General features: G+C 38.3%; 1 protein-coding gene across 1 annotated transcript in view; it reads right to left on the bottom strand.

Moving 5' to 3' along the window:
* Positions 1 to 22,250, bottom strand: part of LOC145770178 (rho GTPase-activating protein 17-like) — a 102,500-nt gene extending 80,250 nt beyond the window's left edge. The window contains exon 1 of the mRNA XM_082581764.1: positions 22,149 to 22,250. Within this exon, the coding sequence (XP_082437890.1) occupies positions 22,149 to 22,201 (53 nt within the window). The 5' untranslated portion in view covers positions 22,202 to 22,250. The remainder of the gene's footprint in view (positions 1 to 22,148) is intronic.
* Between the last annotated feature and the right edge of the window lie 1,202 nt (positions 22,251 to 23,452).

Raw genomic sequence — 23,452 nt, 5'->3', positions numbered from 1 at the left:
GGTCCGGTGCGCCTTATGGTCCGGTGCGCCTTATGTATGAACAAAAAACTGATCAAAGCAATTTATTGACAGTGCGCCTTATAGTCGGGTACGCCTTATGGTCCGTAAAATACGGTACCGTGAAACCTTACAACTTTGCCCGGGTGGACAACTTTGCCCAAAATTTGTGACTTGTATATCCAACCACAATGCGGTTTTCATGATTTATTGGTTTTGTTTAATGAATGATATTGTTAAATATGAATATTTTATCAATTGTTTCAGCAGAAAAAAATAACTTTGTAAGATTATTTTCATTAAGTTAATTCCAAATGAAAATACAAGGGAAAAAAATGCAAAAACTATGTGTCGGAAATTTCACATGGGGGTCAAAGGTCATTTACCCATGCAGAGTGTTTTCCATATGCAAAGCTTCTATATTTATTCATGAGTATGTGCAAATGAGTTTTTATTAAATTCAAAGAAGTTGGATATTTTTTTGGGCATTTTAGTGGTTGTGACCCCTTATTTTTTGCTTTGGGTACAACTTTGCCCACTCCTCATGATCACTCCAGCAAATACAAACTGCCTATTTCTTGCATATAACTTTTATAAAGTTTGTACCTAAGGTCATGAACTTGATTACAGGTCACTAAGAGACACATTGCTGTGATTGGTTAAAATAGCATCATGAATATGAGGTGATACCTCATTCAGCTAAATCTCTAATTGCTAGCAGTTTTTAAATCAGCAGAAACAAGCGGGATTGATGGCTATGATTTTTTCTCTGTTGTTTAGTTATAATTTTTAGGATAAGCTTGCACACAGCTCTGGTTCCAGAGCTACAGCTGGCTCCATCACTAGTGCAGTCTACCAGGTTGACGTTCCAAATCACCACATTTTGGCACTATATGACATCTGACGACGTTGTGCAGAAAAAATATGGGAATCTATATCAATGCCGACATGGAAACAACAGCAGCTCTTTCAAAACCAAACAAAGATGAATTAATGGTGTCTAATTGGGTAGTGGTGGAATTTAATATTGGTTCAACCTCCCGAAACACAACTGGTGACAATAGCAAATTGTATGCAGGCCAAATCACAAAAAAAGTTTCCAATTCAGTTTAAGTCAAATTCTTAAGGCCCCCATACAATTTGTCTTGTGACAAGTACTCATGGCCCTTGAATAAGGATCAGACCTTTGTGGACTTTGATGCCATATCTCGCGTTCTTCCAGAACCAATCTTTGATCGACGAAACAATATTTTCTTTTCTGTGTAATTTGTCACAAACTGTAAAACATGTATTGTAATCGTTTTGCTGTTGGTATCCAAAAATTCATTTTTGTAACATCCACTGTTGCCGCTGTGTCACAGAAAGGTGCATGATTGATGATACTGTCGTTCAGTAGTTGTTCATATTTCTTTACTGTTTATGTTAGCAATTTCTATTCAATAATTATTATTGTAACTGTCTCCGCCGCCAGTGTAGCCAAATCGTTTGGCATCCGCTGGCTTCGATCAGTCTTTCAACAAGGTTGATAGGATCTCCATTCTGTTTTGTCCTTTGCGATGTTTTGCAATCGATGGAGATGTGGTGTGCTGAGCAAGGATCCCAGGCCAGCTTTTCTGATGTCAGATCTCAGCAGTTGTAATAAATTGGTACGGTGACGTCCGGTTCGGCCTTGGTACTTTTTGCTGCCAATTATTGCAAATTCAAGGGCTTTCTGAGGAGGTGAGTCCTGGTGAAGTCTCAGAATGTGTCCAAACATGTTCCATCTCATGGTGGAGATCTTGCAAGACAATGGTTCACTGTTGCATATTTTGTAGAGATTTTTGTTCGAGATAAGACTGTTTGGCCAAGTATGACCAGTTATGACACGTAAATGTCTTCGATGACAGGCATCCAATCTTTCAAGACTTGCTTTGGTAACAGACCAGCTATTACAGTTGTAGATCATAATTGGGATGCAGTACGCGTTGTACAATCTTAGTCGCAACTGTAATGGGATTCTCGATCTCTTGCTCCATAGTTTCCAGTGTGATCTGAAAGCGACATTGCCTAAATTGCAGCGGGATTTGACATCGGCAGTGCTGCACAATAATGATCCCAAAAGTTTGTGTGTACGCCATTTTTCGTTTCCTCGAATCGGTAGGCTATCAGTATCAGTTTCATTTGTGTCTGCAAGAAATATGTGGGTGAATTCAGTTTTAGTCTCATTCATGAAAAGATTGTAGTTTTTCAGGTTCTTTGTAGCAATAGATTGTAGCATATCAAGTGGCTGTCTTTCCTCATCCAGAAACTCAACATCGTCTGCATACTCCATTTCCAAAGGCATGCATGTGTCAGATATAGGGGGGTTTGGTCTGGAGGACTGCTCTCGCACTGAGCTCAATGCTGCAGATAGGTAGCAGGTGAAGAGTATTGGGGAGAGGCTGTCTCCTTGAGGGGAACCGATGGTAGTCTCAAAGTTTGCGGATATTTCGTTGTTAATGCGCACATACAGTTTCGTGCCAGCTAGCAGGGCGCGGGTTAGTCGCAGTTCATCTTCATCACAGCCAGCTTGGTCTAAAATTTGAAGGATTTTTTTGCGTTTGATGGTGTCAAAGGCTTTGGACATATCTATTCCCATTTTGTGGAAGTCCCATTTTCTAGCCATTACCACTGAAACGAGCATACGTTGTGCCCAGACAATGTCAGCACAGCTTCTGCCACGTTTGAAACCGCTTTGGAAGGGTCCTGTGAAGCTGTCAATTTTGTCTCTAATCCGATGCAAAATGATGATGGAGAGGATTTTTCTGATGCTATTGAGGAGCACAATGGGTCGAAGATTAGCTGGTGGTCCTTTTGGTTTCTTGGGTTTTGGTATAGCAATTAGTATGCCTTCGCCGATGGTGTCTACTGGTTTGTGTTGTTTGAAAGATTCATTAATAGTCTGTGATATTAAACCGGAGGTTATGTCTTTGGAGAATTTGAAGAGTTCGTTGTTGACGTTATCAGGGCCAGCAGCACGACGGTTTTTCAAAGAAGAAATTGCTGCAGACACTTCCTCAGTGGTTATTGGTGTTTGCAAGGGTCTTGCTTCTCCGGTGAATGGTTGTATTGGTTCATCATCTGAATCTGTAAATTGTTGCTGAAACCATTTTCTTACAATCTCTACTTTGCTTTTGTCTGAGAGCACAAAACTGCCATTGACATCTTGAATCATGATGGGGGTAGGAGGCTTTCTCGCTTTAAGTAGTTTTGCTGCTTGGAACATTTTACTGCTGTCTTCAGATGCGGATATTTCTTCTGCCAAAGAGTTGGCTTTTTCTATTGCAACCTCCTTTAATCTTTTAGATATGCTGTGTAGGATGTTTGTACGTTTCTTTCGGAGGTTAGAGCGTTCCATGTTGTTTGTGCTTTGATAAATTTGTAGCCTTAAGGCTTTTTGTTGTTTGGACAGATCTGCTACTTGTTGATCAAACGTATGTTGTGGTGGGTTGCTTCTTGTGATGCCGGCAGCTTTTATGGCTGAAACTTTCATGCAGTCAAGTAGATGGTTTATAGTTGTGTTTGGATCATCGTTGCGGTCTAATTCGCTCAACATATTCTTCAGAATTTTCCTATATGATTGCTGGGTCTTTCGATCATCTCTCAGACGATGGATGTTGATTCTCTGTTGCTTGGATTTCTTTGGATGGCGTTTGTGAATTAAATGAATTTTATCAATTCTTAGTTTCGTGGAAACAAGCTTGTGGTCAGAGTTTAGGTCCGTGCCTGCAAAAGACCTTGCGTTTTGTAGTAGAGGGCGTGCTTTCTGTTGACAGATGACGTAGTCAATTTGGTTGTAAATAGGCTTACTTAAGTTGGGGTTGTTTGGATCTTTAATAAATCCCGTCCAGGTAGTGCGGTGTCTGCTTGGGTGTTGAAAGGCAGTGTTGCTAGCAAAGTAACCATTGGCAGAAAGGAAATCCATGAGTGCATTACCGTTCAGATTGCGTTGGCCAGTGCCGTAACTGCCCAGGCATGCGTTTAGGCCCGTGTCAATGTCATCTTGGGTAAGCTTTCCGAGTTTGGAGTTCATGTCGCCACATATAAAAGTAAGCCAGTTAGCGGGGGTGGAGCTAGCAGTGTGAAGTTCTGCATAGAAATTTTCAAGATTTTCTGGTGTTTCTGCTGCTCTTTCAGAGGTTGGTCCATAGGCGTTGATCAGTCGCATTTTTGTTAGACTACCATTTCGAGTTGGAATAGCGAGGTCCATAATTGCAATTCTGTCGCTAACGTACTTATAGTTCACAACGTGGTTGATCAGTCTTTGGCCAATAATAAATCCCAAGCCATAATGAACTGATTTGTTTTGTTGCAGCAGGACAAGTTTGTGCCCTGTTTGTAAGTTGACTTCTTGGTGGTCCTTGATTTTGGTTTCTTGAATGCATAAGAGGTCAATATTGTAGCTTTGGCAGTCTTTGCCCAGAGTTTGCTTTTTGGTTTCAGCATTAAGGCCTCGTACATTCCATGTGCCGATGGTGATTTCCCATGGTATAGTGTTGGGCCTTGAAGGTGCTTGTTGAAAGTTAGACATCTTTCCGAGGTTGGGCCGAGGGTTTATCCTTTTACCACCCACTCGGTGTTTATGCGGCTGTCAGCCCGCAAGCCTAGACGATGATTAGCTTCCTGAAAAATCAGTACTGACAGGGTGAACCGCGAGAAGGTTATCGTCTTTCCCACCGTCTTTCCCATTCAATAAACAAGTTGATTTCAATATACGATCATTAAGCCTGGTGTGGCTAATCGCGACCATGAGGGTAACCAATTGTATAAAGTCCCTACCAATTAGGCAGAAAGTTATTTTTCTACTGTAAGTTATTTTTAAAAACACTGCTTGTGGGCAAAGTTGTATAATACCATGTTAAAATTGCTTGATCCACAACTAAATGTGTAAAATATAGCCAAAAAACTAGCTGTGGGCAAAGTTGCCACTTTGTGGACAACTTTGCCCAGCAAAATAAAACAAAAAAAAAAATAATGAAAAAGATTACGTCTGATAATTTAAGTTGTTGCATGCTTTAGCACATGTCTTTGCACACCAGATAAGCCATTGCAACAAGAATTACCTCCTTTACAACAAAATTTACAACATATAATTGTCAGCTAACTCATGATATCTGGGCAAAGTTGTAAGGTTTCACGGTACTAATAAACTTTTTTAAAAAATTCAAAAAATCTCCGAATAAGGAACTCTCCGAAAAAGGCTGTCTCCGAATAGGGAACTCTCCGAATCGGACTCGCCGAATAGTAGCAGACCCTCACCGACAACCTCATAGGACAATAATGGAAATGGTTTGAAATTGGTTTGAATTTTTCAATTGGCCAATCCGAAACACAACCATTTAGTTTTGATCCAATCTTTCCTGAGAAAGTAGTAGGGCTACGTGTTGTCCCGTGTATAGCAACAAACACATGTTGCAATGGCAGTTCATTGCAGTATAGAAGGCATATCACTCACTGCAATGGATGTTCTACCTTCTCTTCCAATGCTCTAATTAAGCCATCAGTTCCTACAACTGCAAGTTTGTCGCCCAGTTTAGTGTCCTTGATGGCATCATTGACGTGTTTTGCAGTTATTCTTCCTTTCCCATCCTCAGGTGTGACACGAGTCAAATAATACTCTCCTGGTTCTCCAACAATGACATAGTGCTCTTCCAGGATTGACTGTAAATGGATTTTGAAATATAGTCTATGTTGTTCCTCTTGTAATTCGAAAATGGACGACAATTCCACAATCCACACAGTAGGCTACTTGTGGTTGAGAGCAAAATGATAAAATATCAGTTTCTTCCATTTAAATCATTTTCTGTTGCATTTATGGTTAAAATTGCTCTTAGAGCAGATAGAAACATGTAGCTTCTGAATCTTTTAAGACCAATTTGAACTTTCTAGCATGTACGGTTGTAAAGTTATGCGGATTTCATGACGTTTGACCCTGTCGCGACCCCTAGGGTCGGGTGGCACGGCCAATTAAAAGTGCCACACCCCAAAATCAATTTTAATGGTAATTTTAATGGTAAATTTTCCAAAATTTTAAAACGTTGCCAAGACCCTATTTTTGATTGGTTGTTTGGCTGAAATTTAGTAGAAATGTTGTTGAAAAATTTCAGTACAAAATATTAAAGGGGTTGGGAGGTATTTAATGTGAAACATGGGTCGAAATGAAAAAAAGCAAAAAGTGGGGTCTTTTTAACATCTCAGTTACCCATGACCCCATTGAAAATTTGCACTGAAATTTTGTTCACATATTCACTAAGATATGACAAGTCTACCATGCAAAATTGATCCATGGTTCTCAATGTTTTCTTATAGAAAGTATGCGTCAAAGTTTGGACAAAAACGCTAAAAATTACAAATGAAAAATTTAAGGGGAGTAGGGGTGATCATTATTTTATCTTGCTATAAGCTACATAAAGTTTTCTTGGTGACAGTAGCAATATTATGTGCTTGACAAACGACATTGTAAACCAATAAATAATTTTTGCAAGACGTTTTATGCAAAAAGTTTAAGACATTATTATCTTTATGTGTTTTACACTGGCCGATATCTTTTTTTTCGTACTTTTGGTATTAAATTTTCTTTAATTGCAATCAAGAAGAAGTACCATCAGAATGCTAAGTTAATGCAAGTCGTAGTACCTGATAAGCTGACACACACAGACTATTAGGAAAAATTGGTGTGTTCCATTTCTAACAAAAAATGCATCATGAGTTTTTGCAATAATTGCCCTGGCAGAGAATGTTTGAAGAGCTATTTAATTGATACATTCAGCAACAAATATGATCTTGATGATACTATAAGGTACAAGCAATGGGCTCATACTGATAGAACGACATTATCTGAGCAGCTAAAAGGCCTGGATGACTTTTTATTGAATCAGTGTCTGACACAGGCCTCGAAATTTGTACTTTTTTCCGGCGGTCAAGCATGTCCTACCGGACTGGCCCTTTCAGCGGACATTTAATATCTCAACCGGACATATTTTTTGTTTGCAAATAAATCAGTGCGTTAATGACAGTCGTGTAATGACGCAATAAACACAATTGAAAACAACAACCCAAATTTCCTTATTACAAAAGCAACTCCGATTATTTATTCAGTGGTTTTCGCGTTATACTGTAGAATCGTTGTGCCAAGCGATTACTGCCGGCGCGGGGTCGTAAATCTCCATGTCAGGACTGTCCAGACAAATGCGCATTAGTGACTCAATAGTGTTAGCCCTCAATAATGTTAGTGTTAACTAACTAACACAATAGTGTTAATCTAACACCCTCCCTTATGTGTAGAAATTCTATTTCTATCAGTATCGGCGTGAATACGGTCGCCACATTCGCCTAAGCACGTGCGGAACCCAGCTGAGACTTGCTTCTATGTGACGTTTATTTTTAAAAAACGATCAATGTAACGCAATAATCCTCATTGTTAAAATTAGAATACATATCCTGCCGAAAAGTTCAGACAACTTTATTTCAAGGCAACATTGCAAGGCGTTGAAATGATGTAAAAATGGCTACTTTTTCCATCAGCTCGTTAACCACGCCACTCTAATGTGATCTTTAAAGCAATTGCCTGTACGGTACTATTATTGTTTCAGCTACGTATTTGTTCGCGTTAAACAAGCAATTGCAACAATTCAAATTTAAAATAGGCTATATTTTTGCTGCATTAGCTCTATTTTTGTCAAGAATTTTGCGGCGGTCATTTATGACCGACCAATGAGTCGGCTTCGGCAGACATTCGAGGTCATTCCGGCGGTCATGGCGGACATGACCGCCGGAATTTCGAGGCCTGCTGACACCTTTCTTGCTTTATTTATTATTTATATATTTACTTGCATCAGACTCAACTCAAGGTGATCCATATTACAATCAAACATAAAAAGTAGAAACAAAGCAGATACTCAACTCCGAAGAGCTGAGTTGCATTGTACCAAATATATACAGCTTGGAAGATCCATCACTTCATTAGCAAATCATAACCGAGTTACTTGAAACAAATTAAACAAAATTTAGCTGATGATGAAGTCGTAGTACAGTATTATATATTATACTTGATTTTGCTGAGAACTACCCATTCATTGTCCAAGATGCTGTGCAGGGGTTCCATTGGGACATCACTCAAGCAACCCTTCACCATTTTGTAATATACTACAAAAAAGATGGAGCTCTAACATTAAATAGTTTGGTTGCAATATTAGATCACTTGGAACATTCAAGCACAGTGCATGCATTCATTAACCAAATAATTCCACTTATCAAATCACTTGGTTATGTGAAAAAAATAATCTATTTCAGCGATGGTGCTGCTTCACAATACAAAAACCGTAAAAATTTTATCAATCTTTGCCATCATTGAACGATTTGGGAATTGAAGCTGAGTGGCATTTCTTTGCTACATCTCATGACCAATAGGGTGGAGTGAAAATTTTTTTTCTCTCAAATCAAAAAAGTGGGGTTCTAAAAACTTGGCATTTGACCTAAAATTACCATTAAAATTGATTTTGGGGTGTGGCACTTTTAATTGGCCGTGCCACCCGACCCTAGGGGTCGCGACAGGGTCAAACGTCATGAAATCCGCATAACTTTACAACCGTACATGCTAGAAAGTTCAAATTGGTCTTAAAAGATTCAGAAGCTACAGGTTTCTATCTGCTCTAAGAGCAATTTTAACCATAAATGCAACAGAAAATGATTTAAATGGAAGAAACTGATATTTTATCATTTTGCTCTCAACCACAAGTAGCCTACTGTGTGGATTGTGGAATTGTCGTCCATTTTCGAATTACAAGAGGAACAACATAGACTATATTTCAAAATCCATTTACAGTCAATCCTGGAAGAGCACTATGTCATTGTTGGAGAACCAGGAGAGTATTATTTGACTCGTGTCACACCTGAGGATGGGAAAGGAAGAACAACTGCAAATACCGTCAATGATGCCATCAAGGACACTAAACTGGGCGACAAACTTGCAGTTGTAGGAACTGATGGCTTAATTAGAGCATTGGAAGAGAAGGTAGAACATCCATTGCAGTGAGTGATATGCCTTCTATACTGCAATGAACTGCCATTGCAACATGTGTTTGTTGCTATACACGGGACAACACGTAGCCCTACTACTTTCTCAGGAAAGATTGGATCAAAACTAAATGGTTGTGTTTCGGATTGGCCAATTGAAAAATTCAAACCAATTTCAAACCATTTCCATTATTGCCCTATGAGGTTGTCGGTGAGGGTCTGCTACTATTCGGCGAGTCCGATTCGGCGAGTCCGATTCGGAGAGTTCCCTATTCGGAGACAGCCTTTTTCGGAGAGTTCCTTATTCGGAGATTTTTTGAATTTTTTTAAAAAGTTTATTAGTACCGTATTTTACGGACCATAAGGCGCACCCGACTACAAGGCGCACTGTCAATAAATTGCTTTGATCAGTTTTTTGTTCATACATAAGGCGCACCGGACCATAAGGCGCACCGGACCATATATAATAGTAGTATCGGTACTGGTTTTGAGTGTAGGCAATACAGCACTACCGCACTTGATCCATACATTAGGCGCACCGGACCATAAGGCGCACGATCAATTTATGAGGAAAAAAAGGATTTAAAGTGCGCCTTATGGTCCGTAAAATACGGTAATTATTATTAATTTTTAAAATTAATTATTTAAAAATTATAAGTTACTCTAAACTGCCACTTAGGTTTTAACTTCATCTTTTATGGCAAACGCTATTTGGCAACTGTCTTTTTTCAGTTGACAGGTTTTTGCTGAGACTTTATCTCATTAACCCCTATTGTTAATCATGAAAACTGTTGTTTTGATGTAAAACACATATTTTAAACGACCCCAGACAACAAAATTCTTCATTTTTACATTGATTCGAACGTCTGCAGACGTTGAATCAATGTAAAAATGAAGAATTTTGCCGTCTGGGAAGGCACTCAAAGGTAAACACTGGATAAAATGCAAGAATGCAAAAGAAACGATATCGTGGAATAAAATACAAAATTCTCTAAATAAACAAAATAATCGGATATACATCGCTCCATGTTATCATTTTTAATGTAAAAATTCCTTTTGTGGTCCCTTTGTCTGGAACAAATAAAAACTCTGCTGTTGAAATTTCCTATTGTAGTTTTGGTCTCAATCTCATCATCATGATTCGGAGTAAGATGTTTGTTAGGTGATTCACAAGGCTGATTGTTCTTTGGAGTGAGCATTCTGTTGCTCCGGTTTTCTTTGGTAAAGTTATGAATATGGAACGCACCATATCACTAGGGTCTTTCCGGTGTCATAAATATGATTTACGATCTCAGTGGTTAGGTCTAAACCCCACTCATCTAAAGCTTCGATAATTTCAACTATAAAAGAAACGATATTGTGGAATATCCTAGTATGCGTAGCCTAGTCAGCTAAAGTTCTCTTTTCTACACGATTTCAACGTTTAGCGACGTTAAAACGATGTAAAAACGGCAATTTCTGCTGGTTGGGATAACTAGGCTATGGTATTTCAACGTTTAGCGACGTTAAAACGATAGGCCACACATTTGGTTATCTGATACTACAGTATATACAATGTAAAAAGGAACTGTTAGGCTAACTGGGTTCTTGGAACAAATTTTTACTGGTCGGGATAACTAGGCTACGGTACCCGATAATTTCCTTTAGATCCAAGCTGTAAGCCACACATTTGTTGATCCAAACTACTGGTAATCATTTTAACTATTCAAAAGTACTAACTTATGGACATGAACGTGATTTTTTTGTGTAACATCTTTTTTTATTTTCCCTTCATACCGTATCTTAAATTTTTCTGAAGGTGTTGCGGCCGTGCCAAATTTCTTTCAACTTAATCACTTACTTTGGTCACAAGCACGTTTTAACGTTCGCGTTTTGTCGCTTCTACCTTTTTCTCGACCTTTGCTATGTTGACGTGTATTGTTTTTGAAATGATGGTCACAAATAAAAACAACTTAACTGAACTGACATGACGAATTTTCATTTAATTGTGTAAACATTTTATTTCTATTTTCTCTGCACGATTTCAACGTTTAGCGACGTTGCAACAACGATGTAAAAACGGCAATGATAAATAGGCTACAATACCCGATAATTTTCTATCTTTTTCTGCACGATTTCAACGTTTAGCGACGTTAAAACGGTACTCAATAATTTTCAAAAAAAATTTAAAAAAATCTCCGAATAGGGAACTCTCCGAAAAAGGCTGTCTCCGAATAGGGAACTCTCCGAATCGGACTCTCCGCATCGGACTCGCCGAAACGGGCCATTCCGTGTCGGTGACCTCAGCACAAACCAGCACTATGCTTAAAGGATTTGTTGGGCAACTCTCCTTGGTCATTGTGGACGATGATTTAGCAATGTTGGAGATAGGGCCAATTTTCCACTTGAGGTGGCTTACTCTTGCATGCAGAATCCTGCGATATTATACTTCAATATCAAAGGCGTCCGCAAATCTGCATACTTTGGATAAATTTTGCTAAAAGGTATATTTCCCCGCATGGTTCCAAATCAAGCACAAAGATAAAATATCAGATGGGGCAAAAAATCTTTTCGATCTTGTCCAGCAAATCGTTCAGTTTCCGTCCAAAAAAGCGAGGAAATTTTCGTTAAAGGATGTGCAAAGAAATGCATTCTTTTCACATCCGGAGAATATTCTGGCGGCATGCTGGCAGACGGCAGCGAAGAAATTCGCAGAATTGCTGTGAACAAAATATTGGCGATGAGAGGATGTTTACAGCAACATGGAGTCAACATTACACCTAATGACAACTTAAAAGGAGGTGACCTGGCACAATCAGATGAGGAGGCTGGCACAAATGTTAGTTCCAGTGTGTGTCGATTTCTTGTTCCTAAAATCAACATCAAGGCAAGGAAGTATTACAAGCTTATCAATCTTAATGACCCTGGGATTTGTGAACCTCCACTAATCAAAGCTCTAAGTCGATCCGCACTTGAGGACATTCAAGATAGTCCACTGCGCCTTCGCCTTCAGTCACAATCAAAGAGTTGAACGGCACATAAAGTTGGTGACAGATGCATCATCCTCTGTAGCAGGATATGACAGGCGTGACGGTTTCATCAAACAGAAAATTAAATCTAGACGTCTGATGAAACGCTTCGACACAAAGAAACAATGTGCTTCATGAACATTGAACAGGCATAGAGTACTCAGCAGTGACCATACAGAGTTACTTATTGTTGTCGTACCTTTAAGTTTCAGTTCATCAACATGCCTGAAGTGTCAAATGGCTGTGTTCTATATTCTTGACTGGACTATGCATTCATTTACAACTTTAGCTTTAGGTCAAAAAATCTGTTTAATTCTCACTCTTCTATTTCCAAAAATGCTTTTTTTGCTTGCATTTCATCGACTCACAATGCTTGATGCTTGTTTAATACAAATATCAGTTTTCTTTTGATAAAACAATTTCGGTTGCAGTTAGGGTAAAAATTGCTCTTAGAGCAGATAGAAACATGTAGCTTCTGAATCTTTTAAGACCAATTTCAATTTTCTAGCATGTACGGTTGTAAAGTTATGCGGATTTCATGAAGCTTGACCCCGTCGCGACCCCTAGGGTCGAGTGGCACGGCCAATTAAAAGTGCCACACCCCAAAATCAATTTTAATGGTGATTTTGGGTCAAATGCCAAGTTTTTAGAACTCCACTTTTTTGATTTGAGAAAAAAAAATTTCACTGGAATTGCTGGAATCACCAACACATTAGCTGCATGTGCAAGTCTTCAAGCAGCAATCAACAACCAAATTCTCACAGCACAAGATCTTTTCTAATGGGAGCAAAATCACATTTTTGGGTTTCAATATATTTGGCTTTCTTCAACTGAAATTCAAGACCTCAACACAAAATTTGAATTGGAAAAGCGATATGCAATATGCATTGTGTAAAACAAGAACAGGCACGAGATCACATCATACTTTTATGCCACAATCATGTCAGTCTTTAAAAATGTGTCTGTCAGATGATATTTCACATATCCTTGTGTGGATGTGGCACGAGGTCATTTGGTCAATCATAACTCCCAGAAAATGATGCAAATGTAGGCCAATATGTGTCTTGCACATTTGATTCTGATTGGTATATACAAGTGGTCTTGTTCCCCCAAAACGTAAACATGCCATTGTTCGTCCACACTTAAAAAAGCCTAGTCTAGACAAAGAAGAGTTCAAGAACTATCGCCCTGTGTCCAATCTATCTTTTGTGTCAAAAATATTGGAAAAAGTAGTTGGCAGACAGTTAAATGATTTCTTAAACGTGCAACATTTATTTGATATCAATCAATCTGCTTATCGTCAACATCACTCCACAGAAACAGCTTTACTAAAAATCCATAACGATATTGCTACCGTACTTGACTGTAATCACAGCGTTGTTCTACTTTCTCTTGATCTATCAGCTGCTTTTGATACCATTGATTACAAAATTCTTCTAAATCGTCTCAAATCAGATTTTGGCATTACAGGAATAGCACTTGACTGGTTCCCTTCTTATCTTTATGATCGAACTCAATCTGTAGCAATTGACAACTCAATGTCTTCTGCAACATTTCTTTCTTCTGGAGTTGCTCAGGGTTCTGTTCTCGGCCCTGTCCTGTTTTGCCTCTACATAAAACCTCTGTTTGACATCATAAAGTGACATGGGCTTTCATACCACTCATATGCTGATGATATACAATTGTATTTGCGTGTTACTGATGAAGATTCATTGTGTTGTATTATGTCAAAATTCCAAAAATGTATGGTTGATATCTCAAATTGGATGTCTTATAATATGTTGAAACTGAATCAAGAAAAATGTGAGTTTATTGTATTTTCTCCGAAACAGTGTATTTCAAAGTTTAATGACATGACCCTTACCCCGAGTAATATCAATCTTTCTTCTTCTAACTCAATTAAATTGCTTGGTGTAACATTAAATCAACATTTGTGTTTAGAAAACTTTGTCAGTTCCACTGTTAAATCTTGCTTTTTTCATCTTAGAAATATTGGTTCCATCAGACAGTTTATTAATGTTGATGCTTGTAAAACTTTAACTCATGCACTTGTGACATCCAGGCTTGATTATTCAAATTCATTGTTAAATAACATTCCACATTGTACTATTTTGCGTCTTCAAAGAGTTCAGAATGCTGCTGCTCGGCTAATTACTTTAACACGTAAACGTGAGCATATCACTCCTATACTAAAATCCCTGCATTGGCTTCCAGTATTGTATCGTATTCGCTTCAAAATATGTCTATTAATTTATAAAGTTTTCCATGGTTTTGCTCCGAACTATCTGGACACTTTGCTTGTTCATTATAAACCTGCCAGAACTTTGCGTTCTCAGCATCAATTGCTCTTGTGCAACCCTTCATGTAAGACACAATATGGAAATCGTACCTTCCCAGTTGTTGCTGCCAGTTGCTGGAACTGATTGCCTAGTTGTGTGAAAGAAGCTGAAAATTTAAATGAATTCAAAGCTCGCTTGAAAACGTTCTATTTCAATGAACATTATGACTGAATGTACCGTATTAATTATCACCATTGTCATGTACAGCGCCCAGGAGCATAGTTTGACTGTGGATGTGGCGCTATATAAATATTGTTATTATTATTATTATATACATTGGCATTATTTGTAAAAAAAAGCTATGAAAAGCAAGACTTCAATGTTCAGTTTATGATAGTACGGTAGATAACAAAAGCAACAAATGTTTAAACTGACCCTAAACATCAACATTCAACAAACATGCTGGATTCCATTTCATGACATTATTTGTTCAATTGCTGTGCCGAGTATCCACGGTTCTTCTGGCCAACAATACATACTGAGCAATGAAGATTATGACAAAATTTGCCATTTTGTTCATTGACAATGAGGACCACATGGTACATTACAGTTGTCAAATGTATAACAATTGCTAGAAACACAATCAAAAATACACTTCAAATGTTTTCTAGTATAGTTCAATATTGTTACATTTTTTTAAAAATTTTTCATTTGTAATTTTTAGCGTTTTTGTCCAAACTTTGACGCATACTTTCTATAAGAAAACATTGAGAACCATGGATCAATTTTGCATGGTAGACTCAGGCCTCGAAATTTGTACTTTTTTCTGACGGTCAAGCATGTCCTACCGAACTGGCCCTTTCAGCGGACATTTAATATCTTAACCGGACATATTTTTTACATTTAGATTTTGCACAAAATCACACTACAGTATTGTGTAGTCGTGTTTGTAGAAGATTTTCTACAACAGAATAACTCTGCAATGGTTGATCATCATCATCATAATCCATCGTCGGTTTGTTCCCCACTAATGGAGGTGGCCGATTGTTTCCGCGCAGCAATTGTTTTACTCCCTTTTCTCCATTTCACCCTGTCCCTTGCATCTTCCTCCTTCAGTCCGACTTTTTTGATGGCTTAATTAACCGACCCTGAAGTATACTGGAGCAGATTGCTTGCAAATAAATCAGTGCGTTAATGACAGTCGTGTAATGACGCAATAAACACAATTGAAAACAACAATCCAAATTTCCTTATTACAAAAGCAACTACGATCACTTATTCCGTGGTTTTCGCGTTATAGAATCGTTGTGCCAAGCAATTACTGCCGGTGCGGGGTTGTAAATCTCCATGTCAGGACCGTCCAGGCAAATGCGCAGTAGTGACTCAATAGTGTTAGCCCTCAATAGTAGGGTGTACCAAAAAAATAAAGTTCTTTGGATTTTTTAGTCTATTTGCTAAAACTTGCATTTAGGGTCACAATTAACTTTACAACAAAAATTTTTCAATTTCAAAGATGTCTGACGCCGGTATTCTGCGTTTCCGTGACGACGTGGCCAAAAATTCATTATTTTGGTCATATATTCAGATCCGTAAGTGCTAGAGACTTCATTCTTGGTGCTATGGATGCAGAATGTCCACTTTCCTATCACCATTCAATACATTTATATAGCCTAAAGCCTTTACTTTTTGAGATTTTTGCTAAAAACTACTGTTTGCCATGTTGTCGTAGGGATTCATCCATAAAAAATCTTAAAAATCATGAAATTCAACAAAAAATTCATGGAAATATGAATATTTATGCTGATATGTTACACCTGTTTCTGGTATATATTCAGCTGACAGGCAGTGATTGCTATAAATCAAAGAAAAGAATTAGCTAATGAACATACATCACCAAACCAGTTATTTACTGAGTAAGTGAATGTACCATTACATTTACGAATCAATGTCGCATATACCAAACTACATTATTTCATACTCATTACTCTAGCATGCAATGTATAATTATGTTGTTTAAGCACTGATATGTTGCAGTAAGCTAGTTACATGCTAGCAGTTCAAGCTTGTGGCAGAACATCACAATACTCTACACAAAATAATGGACTATTCAGTGTATAGGATAATACCATATGAGACATTAGTTTTACATACAAGCAAAAATGTTTTGAAAAGAAAATTGAAAGCAATTAACTTGCCTAAAAAATAGATAAAACTAACAGCAACAATGCAGAATAATCTACAACTTAACCCTGGAGTCCAATCTGAATAACACAACTTCTATAAAACTACTATATAGCATTATAGCAGTCTTCAATAAGCTTTGTGTTAGAAGCTAAGCAAAGTATTTGATCATATTTTGTTTGGTGAATTTTTTGGATGATGTTGCTTAATAGCTTGTTCTTTCGAAAACTGTTGGATTATTTTGTATAAAAACTGTTTCTGTTGCTTGTCTGTGGTGATGAGGTTGCTGTGGAATTTTGTCAACAAACCTAATGCTCTTTCACATGAATCATTAACAACACAAATATTGTGAACCATTTCTTCATCTTTCAAGAAATTGCTGTCTTCTGCCCATTTCCTTGGATGGCTGTTTAGAAAAGAAGAGTCTATTCCCATTGTGTCCAGAAGAATCCATGATTCTGAGCCAAATAAATCTCGCAGCTGCGTGTCCTTGCTGATGATTTTGGGCATTTGCTGTTCAGTTATCTGGTTTATGCTGACGACAGCCTGACTTGTGGTTGTTTTTTTTTGTTTTGCATTTTAAAAGGATTTTCTCAAAGTAAAGTTTTCCGTTGTAGTTACTTTTTCGCCAAACAAGCTCATCACCACCAAGGGTTCAGTTAGATACCAGAGATAGCAGTCTAGCTTCTTCAAATTTTCCTCAGCAATGTGACTCAATTGAGCAGGGAGATAAGATGCACCATTCTTCATTAATGGAATATCTTTACTCAGCTGCTTGTACAGCAGTAAGTCATTCAGTGCGGCATCGCATGCACTAGTGCACTCTAACCAGCTTTTTACATAATATAGAGAAAGAAAAGTTGCCAAAGAATACATCTTATTCAGAACTTCTTCATTGAAAACACTTTTTGCTTTCAACTGCGATTGAAATAAAGCAATTTTAAAAGTGTAGAGAAGCTTTGCCATCCACCTAGCATAACTGGTGGCACCCAGACTCTTGGAGCTTTAAATGCAAAGTTCTCCTTTTTTGGTAATGCTCCTCCGAGAAACACAACAGAAAGCACAAGAAGTTCTGTATAATCTGTAAATTTGTTTGAATACTCAGGGCCAGGTAACAAAACATCAGCACATCTTCACATCTGGTCTTAGTCCATCGTGGCCAAGCACTGTTGTCACAAATATCGTAATCATTAAGGTTCAGTGATGACCAGAGTTCCTTTAAAGCATTAAATGTGATGTCTTTTGGAGAGGATGTCTCTCCAGTCCATAAACAGTTTTGCATGCAACACCACATGCTAACTCAAAGATGTGGTGCCGGCAAGCAAATAGAAGGAGGTTTCATCTATAATATTCTTCAAGACGAATCACAATACATTTGTTACAACCAGTGTTCACAGAAGTGGTATCAAACACTAAACCAACAATTTGGGATATATCAACACAATATTTTTGTAATTGTTGAATTATCTCAGATTCAGAGTCACTATTTTTCACATCACTTAGAGACAAGAGGATCTCTTCATCTTCAATGAGGCATTGCAAAAGTATAGCCATGTGTTGCATTTTTGTTTGAGTGTGCTGTGTTGTAGGATGCAAAAGTTGGCCATCCCATTGTACAGTAGATTGTATCGCAAATGTTGAGCATTTTTGAGAGTTTTTCACTGTTTCTCTTAATTTGACCACCCATTTTAGTTTATCTGCGTTTTTTTGGTGGTCATTACAGATATACCACATGTACGATTTTCTGGTTATGATATTGTTTAAGTCTGAACCTATTGCAAATACAAGTTGTGTTAATGGCCTAGCTATGGCTAATTTGATATTTGCCTTTGTTTCGTGCTTTGTAATGTTGCTTTGTAATATAACTGGCTTATGCCAGTTTGTAGTGTGCTAATTATACCACTTAAATTGCATTGTCTCAAAAAACAAATGAAAAGCAGTTAGTAAAGCAGCTGGATTTAAACTATCATACATACCGGTACCAGTATAAATATGCACATTTAGCATGAATTATTTGTTGAATTTCATGTTTTTTAAGATTATTTTTGGATAAATCCCTACGACAACATGGCAAAAATCAGTTTTTAGCAAAAATCTCTAAAAGTAAAGACTTTTGGGTATATAAATGTATTGAATGGTGATAGGAAAATGGACATTCTGCATCCATAGCACCAAGAATGAAGTCTCTAGCACTTACGGATCTGAATATATGACCAACCATAGGCGTCGAAATAGGGTGCGCCGGGTGGGCGACGCCCACCCTGTCGTGAAACGAGGGTGGGCAAAATATGTTTCGCCCACCCTGTTTTCATGACACTTATGAAGTATTCGTTACAATTATTTCCGTTTTTGTTAAACGCTGAATTATCCAACCAACTGCAGCGCAACTTCTTGTTTTACGCTATGTCTCTTGCTAGGTATCCGACAGAACAAAGCCATTCCGCAACAACGCTGCGTGAAAAAAGGGTGGCACTCACTGCATTGTTGTTGCTACGGCAACTGCCACACGCTGGCAATTCCTGGTGAGAGAAAGCCACGTTTGATCTTTTCTCCGAATGGTCTCACTTTCGTTACGTCACAATCAAACTTCAGTTCCGGGTCAGCGTAAGGGAGTATGACAATATGACATCATAATGAACATGACAATAAAATAACCGATACAAACTAAAAACGCACTGAAACAATCGCTTTTTACAAACCTTTGCTTTTTACAAATCAAAATGCGGCAAATCCGAAGGCGCCACTTTAAAGATTACAGGTCACAAATCACGCGCTTTTTAGGTCGCAAAGGAAAACATAAAAGAAGTTTGTTTAGTTTAGCAGCGCTCATAAGATCGCAAGGTGCAAGAAAGCAAACATCAAACCTATTAAAGCTTAATTGCTGCAGCGACGCTAAACACAGTCTTTGTGAGAAAGACCAGCCACAGTCTTCGAAATTAGCATCGGCAATTGCCGACGCAGATGCAGGAATGGCGCATTAGCAATACAAATGCCGAAGCCACACGAGCGCTTGCAAGGACCACAAGATTTAAAAAAAAAACTAATTTTCTTAGACTACACCAGACTAGGATGTTGATTCAATCTTACTATTGCTGGATGTTTTATTTGGGTTACTTCCTACTTCGCCGGCGCTTAGACACGTGCCCATCTGGGAGAATCTTTTATAGAAATATCACCCTATTTGCATTGATTTAACTCCAGTAGACGTCAAATTATTGTAAGCATCTATTCTCCTTATTGCGCCTCGCTTTCCGTTATCTCGTCCAGCTGATACAGCATCTGATGACACCGATTCTGACTAGTTCATCAAACAGACTTTGTGTTGCTCGCGGTGTCCTAATTGTGCCGAAATTATGTTAGTGCATACGTAAATCAAGGCAATCTTCTCGCAGGGAGCTATTAATTTGTTACCTGTACCTGGTTGAGCAATTAACGTTATTTTATGATAATTCAACGTCGCTAGATGTCGAATTAATGTAAAACAAACGTAAATTTCTTATTGGGCATTGTTGTTACGCAATATAACCCGCCGGGAAAATTAAATCGATTTGTGCTGACTTTGAACGTTGAATCAACCCAAAATTAACTTACTTTCCCCCTCCCCGTGAGTTTTTTAACGTGAATTACCGTAACAGCGTGCGTAATCCATGGCGTATCACGTTGCTCGCTTTATCGCTACTTTTTGTATTATTACATCACAACAAATCAAACAATGCGTTCGTGATAGAGTACTCTAGTATATTTTTAGCTTCTCGTTTTACATATTTTAGTACAATCTTTTCGTAATAAGTGTTCACAGCAATTGCCGAGGCAATTTGGCCTCGGTAACGTTTTTGCCGAAGTAAAAATATGCTAATTTCGAAGACTGAACCATTGCAAATTTGCAAACAAACAGATTCAATGAAATCTGTTTGAAAACTCTCGCCCACCCAGAATTCCTCTCTTCTAAGAAAAAATCGACGCTTATGTGACCAACATATAAAAGTTTGGCCGCGTCGTCACGAAAACGCAGAATACCGGCGTAAGACGTCTTTGAAATTGAAAACTTTTTGTTGTAAAGTTGATTGTGACCCTAAATGCAAGTTTTAGCAAATAGGCTTTTTTACAAAATGGCATTTATAGACTCTTTCGAGAAGAAATTACTGCGCTAAGACGTGTGCACGCACACACTCTATCGAGCCAGACGCACATGCGTGGAGTATGTTGGTCTGGTCGATTGCGGGTGTGCGCGCACATGCTCTGTTGCCGATAAGAGAAGTGCTATTCAGGAAGAAGAGCCTGTGCCACCTCCATCTACAAAAGAAGCTTTGCAGATGGTTGGAAAGCTCCAACACTACCTATATGTTATGCCAAGAAGACAGTGGCGAATTCGCATTTTGCAAGCTCACTATCAAAAAGGGTGCAACCTAGTTCATACCCTGAACAGTTCGTACCCTCAGTTTGTACCCTGAAAAGATCGAGAGAAAAAATTAAAAAAAGCCGAAGTTGCTGATCGCAGTTTAACAGCACAAAGCCAAAGTTGCTGATCGGAGTTTCCGCTGATCGGAGTTTCCGCTGATCGGAGTTTCCGCTGATCGGAGTTTAGGGTTAGCGGAAACTGCGGAAAAATATTTACAAAAACTTTGATCAACGAGGGTTAGGGTTAGAGAGCATCGATTACTCGATGGTTAGAGTTGGGGTAAGCGGAAACTGCGGTTAGCGGAAACTGCGGTTAGCGGAAACTGCGGAAAAATGTTTGCAGAAACTGCGATCAGCGAGGGTTAGAGCATAGATTACTTTAAGGTTAGGGTAAGGGTTAGCGGAAACTACGGAAATATGTTTGCGGAAACTGCAATCAGCAAGGGTTAGAGCATAGATTACCGTAGTCTATGGTCAGGGTTAGCAGAAAATGCAGAAAAATGTTTGCGGAAACTGCGACCAGCGAGGGTTAGCGTTAGGGTGAGGGTTACGATTAGGGTTAGCGGAAACTGCAATCAGCGATTTCCGCTTTTTTAATTTTTTCTCTCAATCTTTTCAGGGTACCAACTGGGGTACGAACTGTTCAGGGTACGAACTAAGTTGCACCCTATCAAAAATGCATGACTACTTGGTTGACAAGACACTTGCAAGCAAAACTCAGTCAAAAATATCTGTGTTCTTCAATTAAGCTGTTAAGTGCGTTATTTCTGTACTGTACTTTATTGTGTACCGTAATTAAATTCTTTTTTCGCTTACCTCTTCGTCTCACTTTACCACTATCGCAATAGGTCGCGATATACCATAAAATTAATGAAACGCAAAACAATGGCTAAATTTAGCTGTTTGCATTGGTCATCAGTTTGCGTAAGTCGTCACTTTTTCTGTTCCCCCTGGGGTGACGAGTTATCCAAGTTCTATCTACTATATTTGCGATCAAGGCCATTTCTTATTTTTTGATTTTATTCTGAAACATTATGAGTATCTTCACTTGAAGAACATTAAGGGGAATATGGCACATGTTACTGGCCTAGTTTTGTCTGATTTCAATTGTTATAACCTTTTAAGGCGGTACCGGTAGGCTACTTCTTCAGGTGTTTTTAATGATGTCAATTTTAGATAAATTGTTAATAAGAGCACCACTGATATAATGTATCAGCACCGGTAAGTCAACTATTACAGTACAATCTCTCACCTTCCAACTTTCTGATCTGCAATTAAGCGGTATCTCATGAACTGCTTCTTCATTGGTATCTTTTATGCTATGTTTGCATGGCAAAACGCAGGCGGAGGCGCGTCTGGGTAGGTCTGCTAATCCTAAATGGTTTAGCAGTTTTGCATGAATGGGTAGGGTTGCCAGGTTGCAGAAAGCGTTTTAAGCCACAAGACACAACAAAATAAGCCAGTCCCCAATATGAAGCAATTAAAACACACTTCAATTAAAACAACTGACACAATTAAAAATTCATACAAACAATGTCACATTCTTGCTCAGCAAGTTCTCCAAGATTAATGGTTCTGGTATGAATGAATTTGTATGTATGACTGAAATTAGTATGAATGAAACACGGAATTTTATATCAAAAATTCTCATAGATTTGTTTGATGTGTCTTTCTTTACAAATGTTGTTATTGATTTGCTCACGCTCACGTTGCCTTTTCTCGTATCTTGTGCTTTGAGTCTTCTCATGCAAAAGTAAATTATGCTTTATAAATTGGAAAATTGAACAATGACATAATTTGCAATAACAAAAATTTTCTTTCAGCATCAACCACTTGGTTTCAGCATCAACCACAAGTTGTTCGAAACAAACTTTTTCAAATCGAGACGAAATTTTTGCTACCTTTTTCTTTTGTTGGTTTTGTTCCTGTACTCTATTGTTAAATTTATTTTTACTGCTTTACTTGTTACAATATTGTTCAACTCATCATGACTACCATACAAAGAAACATGAAATTGAATTGAAAACAAAAAAATCTTTCTTGCCCTGTTCTGATTCCTCATGAATTTCGCATTGCTTTTTCGTCCGAAGAACATGGATTTCATGTTCCTGCAATCAACACTTAATTTCTTTTCATGAACATTTATTTTGACATCGCTAACGTAGCCCACTGCAAATTGGTTGGTTTTGAATCTTTATCCTCGGACTGACAAAACCTTGATTGGTTATTCCTGGTAGTTACGCAAACTTGCAGTGACTCTTGACGCAGGGCCGGTCACTGATATTGGCAGAGTGAAGTTTTCCGATTGTTGAAGTGTTGTTGCCGGAAACTTATTCCATTCACTAGGTGCCGCTAAATGGAGAGCAGTCCTGAAAGTTGCTCAAGCGCACATCCAGTGCCGGATTAACTGTTAGAAACGATTCCCCGCCCATTTAATATTATTGTTGTATCTCTGCTCCATTCTATTTTCATGCTTGAGTGACCCGGCCATGCATTAACAATTTTTGCTAGTTGATCTTTCTTTTTACGTTTTGGCATGGACTGGAGTGGTCATTG

The sequence above is a fragment of the Aplidium turbinatum genome, chromosome 5 (genome assembly GCF_918807975.1).
Source record: "Aplidium turbinatum chromosome 5, kaAplTurb1.1, whole genome shotgun sequence".
NCBI classification, from domain to species: Eukaryota; Metazoa; Chordata; class Ascidiacea; order Aplousobranchia; family Polyclinidae; genus Aplidium; species Aplidium turbinatum.
Note: the sequence above shows the minus strand (reverse complement) of the source record. Positions and strands in the feature narration are given on the sequence as shown.